Source organism: Nanorana parkeri, unplaced genomic scaffold (assembly GCF_000935625.1).
Source record: "Nanorana parkeri isolate BGI_ZX_2015 unplaced genomic scaffold, ASM93562v1 scaffold1255, whole genome shotgun sequence".
NCBI classification, from domain to species: Eukaryota; Metazoa; Chordata; class Amphibia; order Anura; family Dicroglossidae; genus Nanorana; species Nanorana parkeri.
This window is the reverse complement of record NW_017307523.1, coordinates 332129-346253: the sequence shown is the minus strand read 5'-3', so window position 1 is coordinate 346253 and position 14125 is coordinate 332129. Positions and strand designations below refer to the sequence as shown.

The following is a 14125-nucleotide window of genomic DNA, read 5'->3' as shown; positions in this document are numbered from 1 at the left end:
TGAATAAAGACATTAGTCCATCAAGTCCAACCTATTAGGATCTCATTCTAGGAGTACCCGTCCCCCTGTATATTACGGTCCCTTAAGAAATCGTCCAAAAGTTTCTTGAACAATTCCACATTATTTGCTGAAATCACCGCCTGTGGCAGTGAGTTCCAGACCCTAACTGATCTTACTGTGAAGAACCCCCTTCGCCCCTTGTGCTGGAATTTTTTTTCCATCAATTTTAGGTGATGGCCTCTAGTTTTTGTAACGGAGTTAATTTTAAACAGTTTATCGCTAATGTTGCTACCACCATTAAACATTTTGTACATGGAAATCATATCCCCCCTTAATCTCCTCACCTCTAATGTGAACATGTTTAAATTTAGTAGCCTCGTCTCGTAGCTCTGGTCCTCCAAACCTCCATATGTTCGTAAGATAAAAGCCGGACGGGCCTGCGTTTTCAGTTAGAGGAAAAAGAAGGAACCGTTTCTAGTTCCCGGGAGTCTTCCCATGAAGTTACCTGTCCCCTGATTTCTCCCCTAAGCTAAAGGACAGGATTTCTGTTCTTGTGGACACAGCCTGCAATTATTTGCAAGTAAAACATATTGCTTCGACCTTTCTAAAGGTCACAAGATACTTAAAATGCCTAAACCTGCTAAAACCCTACTAGTTCACTTGCTTTTAAAGCCTGTGTTGTATTGTGAGTGAGATCACCCTCAGAAACCGTTTTTTGGTCACCCGTAAGAATCAAGTTGTATTGAGACCTAAGGCATCCTTTCTCCCTAAGATGGTAGAATATATAATTACTTAAATGTATTTCCTAGGGTTTCTTTACTTTTGTAATTGGTGTGGTGTGTGTGTGTTTGAATATGTTATGTTTCAATGCTTCTACTTTTTTATTGTATGCAATGCTTGCAATAAGAAAACGTGAAAATGTTTTTCATGTAGATTTTAAATGTATTATAGTATCCACTGAGAGATAATTACTGCTCATAGTACCTTCTACTAAATGGATTTCTGTCATGTAAAAGACTAGAGCTGCAGCTAACGATTATTTTCAAATCGATTAGTTAGTTGATTACAAGTTCGATTAATCGGATAAAATATCAAATCAATTTTTAAAAATGGCTCCAGTGATAGGATTACTAGTTTGTATTGAGATTGTAGTCCATCACAGGAGCAAGCTTGGAGCGGTGAAAGTAAAAAAGAAAAAAAAGTGTGGTGTGCAATATAGTGAAATGGAAAGTGTAAAATTATACAGCAATCAATGCAGAATGGCACAGGCTATAGAGGACTACAAAACCCAGCAATAGTACATTATACAGCACAATGCAGAATACCACCAGCTATAGAGGAATACAACGAATCCCAGCAATAGTGCATTATAGCTGGCAGTATTCTGCATTGCTCTGTATAATTTACTATTGCTGGGCTTTGTAGTCCTCTATAGCTGGTGGTATTCTGCATTGCGCTGTATAATGTATTATTTCTGGGATTTGTTGTACTCCTCTATAGCTGGTGGTATTCTGCATTGCGCTGTATAATGTATTATTTCTGGGATTTGTAGTCCTCTATACAGCGCAATGCAGAATATCACCAGCTATATAGGAATACAACAAATCCCAGCAATACATTATACATACAGTGTATAATGTATTGCTGGGATTTGTATTCCCATGTATAATATACAGCACAATGTACCATCAGCTATAGAGGAATACAAATCCCAGCAATACATTATAGAGCACCATGTGTGGGAAAGTGCAGGCTTACCTGAGCAGTCTTCAAACAACTTGCTTCTGAGATCGGGCCTGTCTATCGGCAGCTGTCATCCCCCCACACCTGCTCCTAATTACTCCTTCTCCCCGCGTCCCTGGCAACGTTGGCAACTTTTTCAATAATCGATTTTAGTCGATTTTAGTTGTTGCAGCCCTATAAAAGTCAATCAAATTAATTAAAGCACAACTTCGTATTTATTACTGAGTTGTTGGGAATTCCATCCTGTTCTGGCAACAATCTTTTGACTGGAGTAGTCATGTGGATAGAAGATAGCTGATCTATGAATAAATAGAAGGTGGCAGCAGCAACTATTGATTATGTTGTTTACTTTTACTGTGGGATCGTTTTTTTACGATCCCACAGTAAAAGTAAACAAAATAATCAATAGTTGCTGCTGCTGCCTACTATTTATTCATAGATCAACTATCCTCTCCTTCCTCTGTTGTCAGAGAAAGTGGAGGACTCCCAAATGTAAGCAGTAGTAGCGTTTACATTGGTGATCGCTGTGTTGGCTAGCACAACACACAGAGCCACTTTGATCTGCGCTGTCTAATGACAGCATGATTATAGGCACTGTGGGCCACACACATGCACACAACGTAAACGCAGTGATGCCGGTCTCGGGAAGGAGGAGGAGATGTGCCGGACCGGCACTGCAAAGGACAGTTACTGCGAGGTCCCCAGCATGCGTGGGACCTCAAATAGCCGAACTTGTTTAAAAATGTTAAGGGCTGGTATAGGCCTTTAGAATCGGGGCATTTTCACGAGTACAAGTACTTGTGAAAATGCCCTATATTGGCTCCGAAACTGATACTAATAGCAGGAAGTATTTTACATAAGGAATTTTAAAGTGACACTAAACTCAGGAGTCAAATCTTAAAAATGCATTCAAGTACCTTAAAGCAACATTAAACCTTCCCTTTTTGTAAGTGTTTCTTTTTTATGGTGGCTAGACTTAAAAAAAATAAGGGATAAAAGAACTCCCCCTTCCCTGTATGGGTGCCTCCATCGGCTAGCCGACTGCTATGGAGGCACCCGTACATGCACGATCAAGGCCATGTCCGCACCTAGCTGTGTGCATCCATAAACACACACACAGCGTCCGGCCGGCCACACCCCCACCCTTGCAGTCATAACTTGACTGACAGCAGAAGGAGCCTATGGCTCATCTGTTCTCAGTACCCTCCCCCGCAACCAGAAAGTTCAGGGAAACCCATTTATCTTCCTGGTTGCGGCGGAGGAAACGAGTAGCTGGGTGTTTTTTGCCTTGATGCAGAGAATGCATTAAGGCAAAAAACACCCAGCCTTTAATACCACTGTAACTATTACACAAATAAAGTACACTTTTATTATCACTCAGCTGTAGATCCTCAAAACATCTCTGAATTGGTGCTGACACTGTCCTTCCTTCTGGAGGGTGGCTACTTTTGTTTTTTCACGGTCCCTGTGTGTGTGTGTTCTGAAGTAGCCACCGCTCCAAGCTTGCTCCCATGATGGACTATAACTTCAATACAAGTTTGCTAACTTAATGTAAGATTGCAGTCCATCGCAGGAGCGAGCTTGGAGCGGTTGCTATTTTACAACACACACAGGGAGCATGGGGAATAAAGGTAGCCACCCTCCAGAAGAAAGGAAAGAGTCTGCACAATTTCAGAGATAGTTTGAGGATCTACAGCTGAGTGATACACACATAAGATACATTTTTGTTAATAGTTAAGGTACTTTGAATGTATTTTTAAGATTTAACTCCTGAGTTTAGTGTCACTTTTTTGTTCAATATGTATAACATCTGGAGTCAGTAAAATTTGCAGAACTAAGCAGAATTTCACTTCCATGTGCGATTTGTAGATATAGCTAACTTGGAATAGTCTAACATTTGGATTTGTCTTTCATAGCTGGTGGATCATATTATATGATTTCAAGATCTTTAGGTCCAGAATTTGGAGGAGCTGTAGGTCTTTGCTTTTATTTGGGTACAACTTTTGCTGGAGCTATGTACATTCTTGGAACAATTGAAATTCTCTTAGTAAGTGTCTTTATTTTAATATTTCATTGTGAAAAAAATCATTTTGACTGACAATATTTTAGGCCTGTTTGGTTTTTCTTAGATTATTGCACATGTTTAGTGATGCAGAGCAGACAGTGCATATTATGTAGGACATTAAGTGAAGTAACTGATAACAGAAACCTTTGGGGCATTTACTGTAGATGGAAAGTTCTATTATTCAGATTAGGATTTTCATCCTTACACCAATGTTTTCACTGTATTAAATGCACTGTAGTAAATGCATTAATGCTGAATTTTAATCTGCTTATACTTTCCTTTCCTGGTTCCTCCCTCCCACCTTCATCATCATGCTAATCCGTTTCCATTACACACTTTATTTAAGACCCAGTAATGTCCTCCTGGGTCTCTGTGCTTCTCTACAGAATGCAGGCAAATCACATCCTGGTGGAAAGGATAGCAGGTTGCTCTAAATAGCTTTCTGAAAATATACTTCTCTCGAGCCCCTCAGCCCTGATGCAAACAGTGAGCTGGCTCTTGAGGGGAGTTACACAAATGTTAAAATGCTGTAATGGGCTGGTGTCAGTCTGGGGGACTGAGCAATTCCTGGGCAAACTGCATTTGTATGTAGACCACCCTATATAACGCCCATATATTATGCCAAGCCTCCATGATTAAAAGAACTGTAATCCAATGACAAGGGCAGGCCAGAGATAGTAAGGCTAGAGAGGAAAGGGTTAGATAATGCTGGGCACCCTCCAGACCAGAAGTGAAGTGGGCTCTGTCAGACTTGCTATAGCTTCTGATGCACAATGATAGAAGCTCCTATAGTGCAATGAAATCAGAATAAGCTTTTTTTCATACAGTGCAACTGTGGAAGACTGAAAGTAAAGCTGAAGTTTATCTTTAGATAATGTTTTTGTATCAGGCAAGAAAATATCATTTTATGTTTGGCTTGATTTCTAATGAGCAAACCTCATCATAAGTATACAAGCTCTATATGATTTATTAATCTCTATAGGTGATGGATGCTGCTATATTTACATAGCTCAACAACTGTCTACCATGCTAAATTATGTCTAGGCACAGAATTGTGCTGCATTTGTATTGTGGCCTTCCTTCCATTATAGAGGTTAACAGAGGTATTTTACTATGCCAAAAATCATGTCCATGAGTTTAGAGCCATAAACTCTAAACTGCAGCCACTTTAAAGCTGATGGGGAAAGTGCTGGTTACTAGTTAAGACTGACATTTTAAAGATGATTGACTACATCAAAATATAAAAATAATACTTTAAATATATTTTTTTTTTCTACAGACTTATATATCGCCAAATGCTGCCATATTCCTAATAGAAAAAGATAATCCTCAAGCCATGTTTAACAACATGAGAGTTTATGGGACATGCATAATTGCCATAATGGCTATTGTAGTATTTGTTGGTGTTAAATATGTAAACAAACTTGCGTTAGTATTTCTCGCCTGTGTAATTCTGTCCATTATGGCCATATATGCTGGAGTAATCAAATCTGCATTTGATCCACCAGATTTCCCGTAAGTAAAGAAATGTATTTCTATATTATGTTCTGTATCGCATTGTTTTGTTCTAGAGGGGATCACATTTTTTTCTTCTTTTGGCATGGTCCACACCTTTCCATAAATTATATATGCTAGCAAAAATGTCCTTTGTTGAATGGCAGGAATGTATAGACTGAGTTTAGACAACACTCCCATTACACAAACATCACCTGTCACAATTTTTCGGCATGCTTAATTATGTCAGAATGCACCAACTGCCATCATGTCAAAGTGCCCCATGTACTCAGCATTTCCCAACGTGTATGTCCCTTGAAGAGTACTTGGATTTGTACATGATCTAACCATTGTGATATTTTGGGGATATTGGAACATATGGTGAGTGCTTAATGACCACTCTCAAGCCGTTTAACATAAGCAGTCTTTTATTTTTACACAAACAGAAAATGGCTTACCATCAGCATAACAATACACAAAGTCCACTTGTCTTCAGTAAATTAACATGAACAATCTCACCCACTTAAGGTTGTCTTACATAGACAAAAGTGTCCCCATGCCAGAGTTTTCGGGGCACTTCCGAGAAACAGTTCACAGCAATATTCAGTGCACTTGAACACTTCAGAACGGCTTCCACACACCTGTGTGATTCCAGCTACTCCACACCTCCCGTGTGACTCCTGCTGCTCTATACCTCCCGCGTGTCTCCAACACACCCCTCGTGTTACTGGTTTTCCTAGCCACAACAGCTGTCCCAGCCTCCCCTGCTCTCTCTTGTGTGCCTCCAGAAAACAACCCCCCACCGAACTCTTACCCAGCCCTCATTAAAAAGGCTGTCTCCAGCCACCTTCTTAGCCTATGCCAGTAGTTGGTAAAACCCAGACCCAGGAATGGAGATTTCATCCCTCCCAAGACTCTTCGAAATCTCCAGGTTCCAAGACCCTAACTAGAATCAATAAAACCTGGAAAGAACTGAAAAGCATGCTCTTTCCCTGTAATTATACTTCCTAAAACCATTCAGCTTTGCATTAAGGTGGATTCCATCGCATTAGCCAGCCCATTTAAAATGAATTGCCTGCGCTATGGGAAATTTTGATCCTGCTGCAATTGTATTGTATTGCGACGCATACTGAAGAGAAATTGGGAGTGAAATAAGCCCTATCGTTGGTGTGGCCACAGTAATGACACCCAGTGTTGGTGTCAGTTTTATTAATGTACCCACCTCCTCTGCCCATACACAGTCCCCCGATCAGTGACAGTGCTGTACACCCCCCACCCCCCTCCCCATTGCTGGTCAGTCCTGTTAACCCCTACCTTGCTTTGTTGGTCAGTGCTTTAAATCACACCCCCTTGCATTGCTGACAAGTGGTTACATGATCCCGTGCTTCTACAGTGCTCGTTCTCACTCCACCATCCAGTTGGGATCATACTTCTACTGCCAGGTGGAGATCACTATAGGACATGGGAAACCATGCATATGCAAACATCACAAGTAGTGTCACTTGCCTGATGGTCAAATTATCAGAGATTTTGTTTTAAAGATGGGTCTTAGGATATAGGGGGAAAATTGCATACAATATAATCATGATGAAATCATTTACATTTTATTGCGTATGTTTGTTCATAAATGATTTCTAGCTTGCTAGAGTTCTACTTTACAATGGCAATAAACGAATATAGACTTGGTTTTTGCGTAAAAATTAAGTTTTTCTACTTCTACCTTAACAAATGCCTGCTCTCAGACCCTTGATAGGTTTTTTGGGATTCTTTATTTGATGTCCCTGATATAATGGGTCTTTTTAGGTTCACAAGAAAAGCAATACCGCTAATTTTTTCAGGTCCTAAGAACCTGATATTACATTAAAAAAAATTTTTTTCCAATACAGATCTGTACATTATACACCATGTTATGGCAACAGTAATATCTTATCTGTATGTTTATTTGTGTATTATATTGTGGATATCTTGTGTACCCATATAAGTGGGTACCTACTGAAACTCTATATATTTTAATACGCATTTTTCTTTCATAATATAAAAATAATTTTCAGATAGCTGCATTTATTTAATTTAGAACTTGTGTGTCGTATGCATCCCTTATGCGTTTGATATCAAATCATTTTTTTTTCCTAATGCTTAGTAATGCTTAATATAGTCTTATATTTTACAGCATTTGCCTTCTAGGAAATCGTGTATTAGCAGCACGAAATATTAATGTTTGTGCCAAAAACATTTCCAATGATACAATTAATGATGTCCTCTGGAATAAATTTTGTACATCTGGAAATCACAGTCCAACCTGTGACAGCTATTTTATGACAAACGATGTAACTGAAATACAAGGAATTCCTGGAATTGCTAGCGGTGTTCTACTTGGTGAGTTCTTGAAGCAGTGACGCAGACTTGCAGTCTTGGCCTTTGTTACGGTGTTTCTGATTAACTGTCATTATAATATAGCCTTTGCTTTTTACGGATTTTTTTTTTTTTCTACTATATTTTTACTATCTTCTACCTGAGTTCAGTGTTACCATACACTGAAAACATTGTCATGCTGTATATAGAAAGGGTTCTTTTAGGATTACATAAAGAAAGCTAAATGCTTTTATTGACACTTTACGCTCCTTAACAACCCAGAAAGAATGTATTCTACCAGTAATGAGCCCAGGCAGGAAACAGGTTAGCCTCAATAGGGGCTTTACAGCCAGTAATGTTCTGCTCTGGCCAAGAAAGTTTTTACCTGTAAATCAGCAGAAACCCTTATCCTTGAAAGGTAAAGCTGAACTGTCCACATTTAAAAGATTTAATGCAGCCCTGTAGTCAATAGTACATCATTAAATGGATTTTTATAAGTGGATGTACCTGAATTAAACTTGGTATCAGCCCCCTATTTAGAGCTAAGAGTAGGAGAGGAGGAAGAAGCAGCACAAGGAGCAAGTTTCATGTGCTGACAATGAGCATGCTGACAGAGGGAGAGCGCAGAATAAATGTGAGGTGAGCTTGTCACCATGTTGCCTTTCCTTCATTGTCCAGTCACAAACTGGAGGCAGGTAATGACAGCCTGAGCTCAGAAGAAGTGAGTTGAATAATGCTGGCTATCATTTAATACAGAAGAATGAGGACACCTAATGATAGAAGAGAAGTTCTGCAGAGGACACCACTAGCTTTGCAGCCAAAGTTTTTTTTTTTTTTTTATTTTATCTTTATATGGGCTATTATATTTTTTATTTTTGGCTGGAGTTCTGCTCTAAAGTTACAATGTTATTAGAACATCTTAAAGCAGGTCTTCAGGGTTTTCAAAAGTTAACTCTTGCAGTGGGGCTACCCAGCTGTGGTATGTTATGGTATGGGTGCTCCAGCTATGGTATGTCCCTCGGCATCCTCATATATGATGCAGGAGAGTGAACCTGCATTAGACCTGATTATGTAAGCGGGGCTTAGACTTCCAGAGTCTGTGGGAGAAGAGGCTGCAGGGATCAGTCTACCAGCCGGACAGGATCGAGGATCAGGTAAGTTTTCTTTCTTTTCACCCCTACAAAATGAGCGGTTAACCCTTGCACTGTGGGAGTAGCCCTACTGCACGGTTTAACTTTTTGAAAATCCTCTTTAAAATAGAACTGTGGCCTGGCTATGGACATTCAACTTTTCTTAAAAAGCAGAAACGAATGCTTTAACACCAGCCCTCGCTGACCTCTGTTACGCTCTGTTAAGCGCCACTGAGTATTTCATCCTCAAAGTTCTGAAAAAAATACTTTCACTTTTCCCCTGCAAACATGGGTTGGCTGCTTGACAGCGTTCTAACATGTAAACACAGCAAGTGCACAAGAAAAGGGGAGAGCAGAATGCAGAGTCTCGACTTGAACAGCTGCATTGGAGCAATTTTGAGGATGAATTGTTTTATTGTGTCTGCAGCGACAGAAGTTAGTGAGGGCTTGCCAAAGAGCAGTTTTACTGCTTTTATTGGCCACAGTTTTGCTTAGAGTGGAGATTTAGATTCTAACAAATGTCCAGGAAAAAATAAGGGTACATATTGTATGTCATGAGCCCACTCCCAGTCACTTGTCATCCCTTGTAAATACAAAATTCCTATCTCATACTGAATGTTTGACCAGGGCCAGACTGGGACAGTGTTTGCTAGAGGCAGTTCTTCTATTTGTAATTTCATGATGCACAGAGTAGGAGCTTTACTTGCTATGGAATACTGTGCTCATGAGCGAAGTTAAAGGTGCTGAGAATAGTGTATGGTGCGGGAGAATGTCAGAGCCATGGCCTGTGAGTTTTCCCTTGGTATTTTTGGGCTCTGTTCACACCAGCGCAGTTCGTTCTGGTCCAGACAGAAAAAAAAAAAATACTGCTAGTCCCATTTTCTCTGGTCTGGAACACATGGAAACGCATTAAAAACGCATGCAAATGCACTCGACTGCACCTGAAAGCCCAATTTAAGCTAAGGATAAAATAAGTGGTGGTGTGAACAAGCCCTTAATACCCTGTATAAGCCCAAAGGTATAGTTATTTTCCGTTAGCTGCACTTATGTCAAAATCAAGACCAGAAGGAAATACGTTTTTAATTCCAGCTATGGAGGAGCATATGATTCACACTCCTTGGGATAGCGCTGTGCCAGTCAACACTGACGGATGGAGAGTGCATAGCGCTGTGACTTCAGCAACTCTTACAGATGGCTTTCTTTTGCTCCCAGCAGCTAAACGGAGCAACAGGGGAGCAAAAGGAAGGCAAGTATAAACTGCAGGTAAGACTACATAAATGTGAAGCTATTGCTTTGCCATACGAGGACAAAGCATGGGTTCGCACTTACCTCCCAGAGTGTTTCTGGCTTAGAGCTAATCTTTTGTAGGCTATCCTAACATATTACACTTCTTCCTTTTTTTAGGAACAGATAAAGCTTTAATTTGGTAGTAGATATGGTTAAAGGCATTTTTATTTCATGGGTTTTAAATTGGAAGGAATTAGGAGAAGGTCACCTCAGGAACAGAGTTAACAGGGCTGTTTTCATACATTTTCACTCGCTAAAATTCTGATCGACATTGTACACACTTGAACGAGTGTTTTGACCTCAGGCAAAATATGTCAAACAGAGCATCTCCATGTATTTTTTAGGACCATGAGAATAATGTAGAAGTAAGGATTTTTGTTCCAGGAGAACTGGCTGTTCTGGTGCCTGGCTCACAATTCAGACTAGACAGAATTACACATCCTTTGTCAGGCATATCAGTTAGCAAAGTACACAGCTAAAACACATTTTATATGCAGTTTGCCCAAAGTTCATCTTCAGTGGTATTCTTTTTCAGGACTTAAGCATGTATTAGTATATTCATTTTTGATCAGTAAATCCAAGTTTATGGCTTAAAGTGTTAGTTTACTTTAAAAGAAACAGTTTTGCTTAGTATAGGGACCTATTAGGGCCCGTTTACACCAGATGCAGTGCGTTCCGGCCCAATTCTGGCCAGAAGGCACTGCTTCGGATTGCAGCCAGCTCAGTTTTTTGTAGGGCATGAGGGGGCGTGGCGGGCCATTGAAGTGAATGGCACCCTCCGGCCGCAATGCGATCAGCCACATGGGATTGCAAGGCACATTATGTCTGCGGTCCGGTCAGGCTCGGTGCGATCAAAATAGTGCTTGCAGGCATTTTGTGGGCAGGAGGCGCTGTATAAGACAACTGCCACAACCTGCAGCTGTTCACAAGTAATCGCAAAAGCTGTGAATATCTGCAGACAATCGTGCCTGGACACAAACAATCTGCGTCCAGGGGCAGATGGGGCATAAATGTAATACATGATTAAACCCTTTTAGGTTAGTTTACTAAAATTGGAACTGACAGAATCTGGAGCAGCTGTGCATGGCAACATCATCTAGCTTTCATTTTCAAAGCTTTACTGAACAAGCTGAAGGTAAAAGCTGATTGGTTACTATGCACGGCTGCCCAGATTCTGTCTGCTCCAGTTTTAGTTAACCCCATTGTGTAGCTATAAACCTCAAAGAGTGACTCCCAAGCCGTTGGATAGTAGTCATTTGCTTAAAACAAACCTGTAAGCCATTGTAAACTTTTAGAAGTAAAAGACATGCCTGAAAGGCAACAAGGTTGTTAGCATTCCTGCCATGCAGCACTGCGGTCCTCGGTTCAAAACCTGGCCAGCACACTGCATTTACATGTAGTTTGCATGTTCTCCCTATGCTTGGATGGGTTTTCTCCCTACACTCCACAGACATGCTGATTAAATGGCTTCTGCCTAAATTTACTCTAGTGTGCGTGTATGTAAGATGGGGATGTTAGAATACAAGCTGCTTGAGAGTAGGGACTAATGTAAATGTACAGTATGTAGAGCACTGCATAATTTGTCAGTGCTAGATAAATGCCTGTAATAATAATATTAAAGCAGCCAACACAAACTGTCTATTAAATGCATCACTCAGGAACCATTGGTAATGGATCTTGATGCCTTGCTTATGCCTCACCAACTGACATATGAGGGTACTATTTTTTGCCACTGAGGAACTCCCAAATGACACATGGTAGGACTTAGGCCAGAAATTGGGCTCAAGTAACAAAGTGAAATTAGTTTCGAAGAAGCACATAGAAGAGGGTTTTCCTACTATTTAAAGTGGACCTAGCATTAGATATATTTAGCTTTGGTTCATTGTAAAGCACAGCTCTGATCTTAAGATCTTGACCATTGGGTTAGAGTCCCACCTGCAGCAGCATGACGCCATGTACAAAACAAAAGAATGGCCTAAGGGCGGCCCTTGCTGGTGACCACAGTTCTAGCAAGTTCAGTTTGTGGTGTAGCATCAAGGAATTAGGGCCTCTCTATCCTGCTTTCTTGCTATCATTAGTTCCCTTTTTTATTTGCAGTTTGTTCTTTGTCTCCAATTTTTAACTATCTTTAATCAAGTACCTGGCTGGGTGACGAGCTGGATAATATAGATTCTGGTAGTCTATACTGAGCACATAGTTCCCTGCCATGTGCCGGTTTGACTGCGATAGCTCTGACTATAGAATGCAGAACAGCATTCAGTGCACTGTCTGTCACTAAAACATGTACAAGATCAGTTGCCCTGGCCCTTTCTGAGGCTGCCTATCTGATACAAATTGAGAGATTTGCCTCATCAATATGTGAATATGCTGGGGCCTTTTATGTTAGGCATGTTTAGTGCTGGTCTGTCTGTGGCCTCGGTGTCCATATGATGCACCACAGGTATCCTTATTAGTCATTTCCTCTGCCTTTTACTTGTCTTCATTAAAGTGTATGTATAGCCAAACTTTTTTTTAGTTTTGGACGAAGTATTAAATAGTTAACACCTCTGTTTTTGCTGTCTGTCTGTCTTGTTTGGGAGAAAAGAAAATAAGAGGACATTTCTTGAAAGTGGAAAGTCCCTTCTTAGACACTTCTCACAGGAACAGATGTACACAGTGACAACTGTTACGTTTTGGATCACTTTCCAACCCATTTTGCCCTTGTTCTACCTGTCTCATCTCCCAGCAGACTTCTAGATACTGGCTGAAGCATTTTGCCTGGCTTTGTCTATGTGATCTTCGGTTGTCATCTGTGGCAATTCCTTTTGCTTCACTTATCTTGTCTCTTGGATGCCTGCCCTTCTAAATTTCTTTTTGTCAGTGTTGCCTTCAGCATTGGCTGGATAGGCTCGCTAACCCTGCATGGCCATTACTGTTTAGTGAGTATTTATATGTTTTCTTTTTCTCTATTGTGTTTGATTACCACCCCTTGTTCTGTATCCTGCTACTCTTCACTTACTCCGTGCATTGGTATCTTCATGCTTCAGTCTCTTGTTGCTTTTATTCGTTCTTTTTAGCTGGTATCTCTGTATTCGGTTGGCTTTAATTACCTGTTTTTTCCTGTTTGCCATCTCCACTGAGACTCAAATCCATTCTCACCATCAGAAGCTATGAAGAAGACTGGGTACTTCTGGATCCCTCACATAGTTTTTTTTCTATTTGCTGTTAATACAGAGCACTCTGTTATCCTTGTTTATTTGGTCCTGACTTTAATTTTGTCTTATGTTGCTGACATCAGCCTTATTAGGCCCTCCCACAAGACATCCAAAGCTTATTAGCCACAATCAGCAGTGTTCAGCTGATCATTACAGGTATGCTTCATGGCTGTTCTCCCAGCATGATGAAAACACATGTATGCATTTTGATGTTACTAACATTGTTGTATAGCTAAACTGGATTGTTCTAATTTTAAACAAAAATATGATTATTTATTTCCTAAATGTAACAGATAATCTTTGGAGTGCCTATAGTCCGAAAGATTCAATAATCGAGAGAAACCAAACATCAGCCGCTTCAGGAGAAAGTCAGAAAGCATACAATCAAAATTATGTCTTGACAGACATTATGACTTATTTCACAATGCTGGTTGGAATTTACTTTCCCTCAGTGACAGGTAAGAAAGTAATTGGATTTTAAAAGATTAATTAATTGATGTCTAAACATTTTGGTTAAAACAGACCTCTCTTTGATTCAAAATGTATACGGTTTATTGTGGGTAACAAAAGGGATCTAACCAAAACTTGATAGTTACATATGTTTGTGTTTAAAGCTTATTTGTGCTTTCATAACATCATGGCAGAATTAGTGTAATGACCTCCTAGACCAGCGGTTCTCAACCTGTGGGTCGGGACCCCTTCGGGGGTCGAATGACAATTTGCCAGGGGTCGACGGGAGTCTCCCGCTATTAGATAGCAGCTCCCGGCCGCCCGGGAGATAAACACTTTCTCCCGAAAAGGTTTAATCTGCTCGATCAAGCAGAGTAAACCTTTCGCTGCGATCGTTTTTTTTTTTTTTT

At 40.3% G+C, this 14125-nt stretch overlaps 1 protein-coding gene across 2 annotated transcripts in view; it reads left to right on the top strand.

Annotated features, from left to right (window-relative positions):
* Positions 1–14125, top strand: part of SLC12A7 (solute carrier family 12 member 7) — a 152125-nt gene that overhangs the window by 73580 nt on the left and 64420 nt on the right. For both annotated transcript variants that reach the window (XM_018568866.1, XM_018568867.1), the window contains exons 6-9: positions 3660–3790; positions 5088–5323; positions 7473–7678; positions 13559–13723. In XM_018568866.1, coding sequence (XP_018424368.1) covers positions 3660–3790; positions 5088–5323; positions 7473–7678; positions 13559–13723 — 738 coding nt within the window. The remainder of the gene's footprint in view (positions 1–3659; positions 3791–5087; positions 5324–7472; positions 7679–13558; positions 13724–14125) is intronic.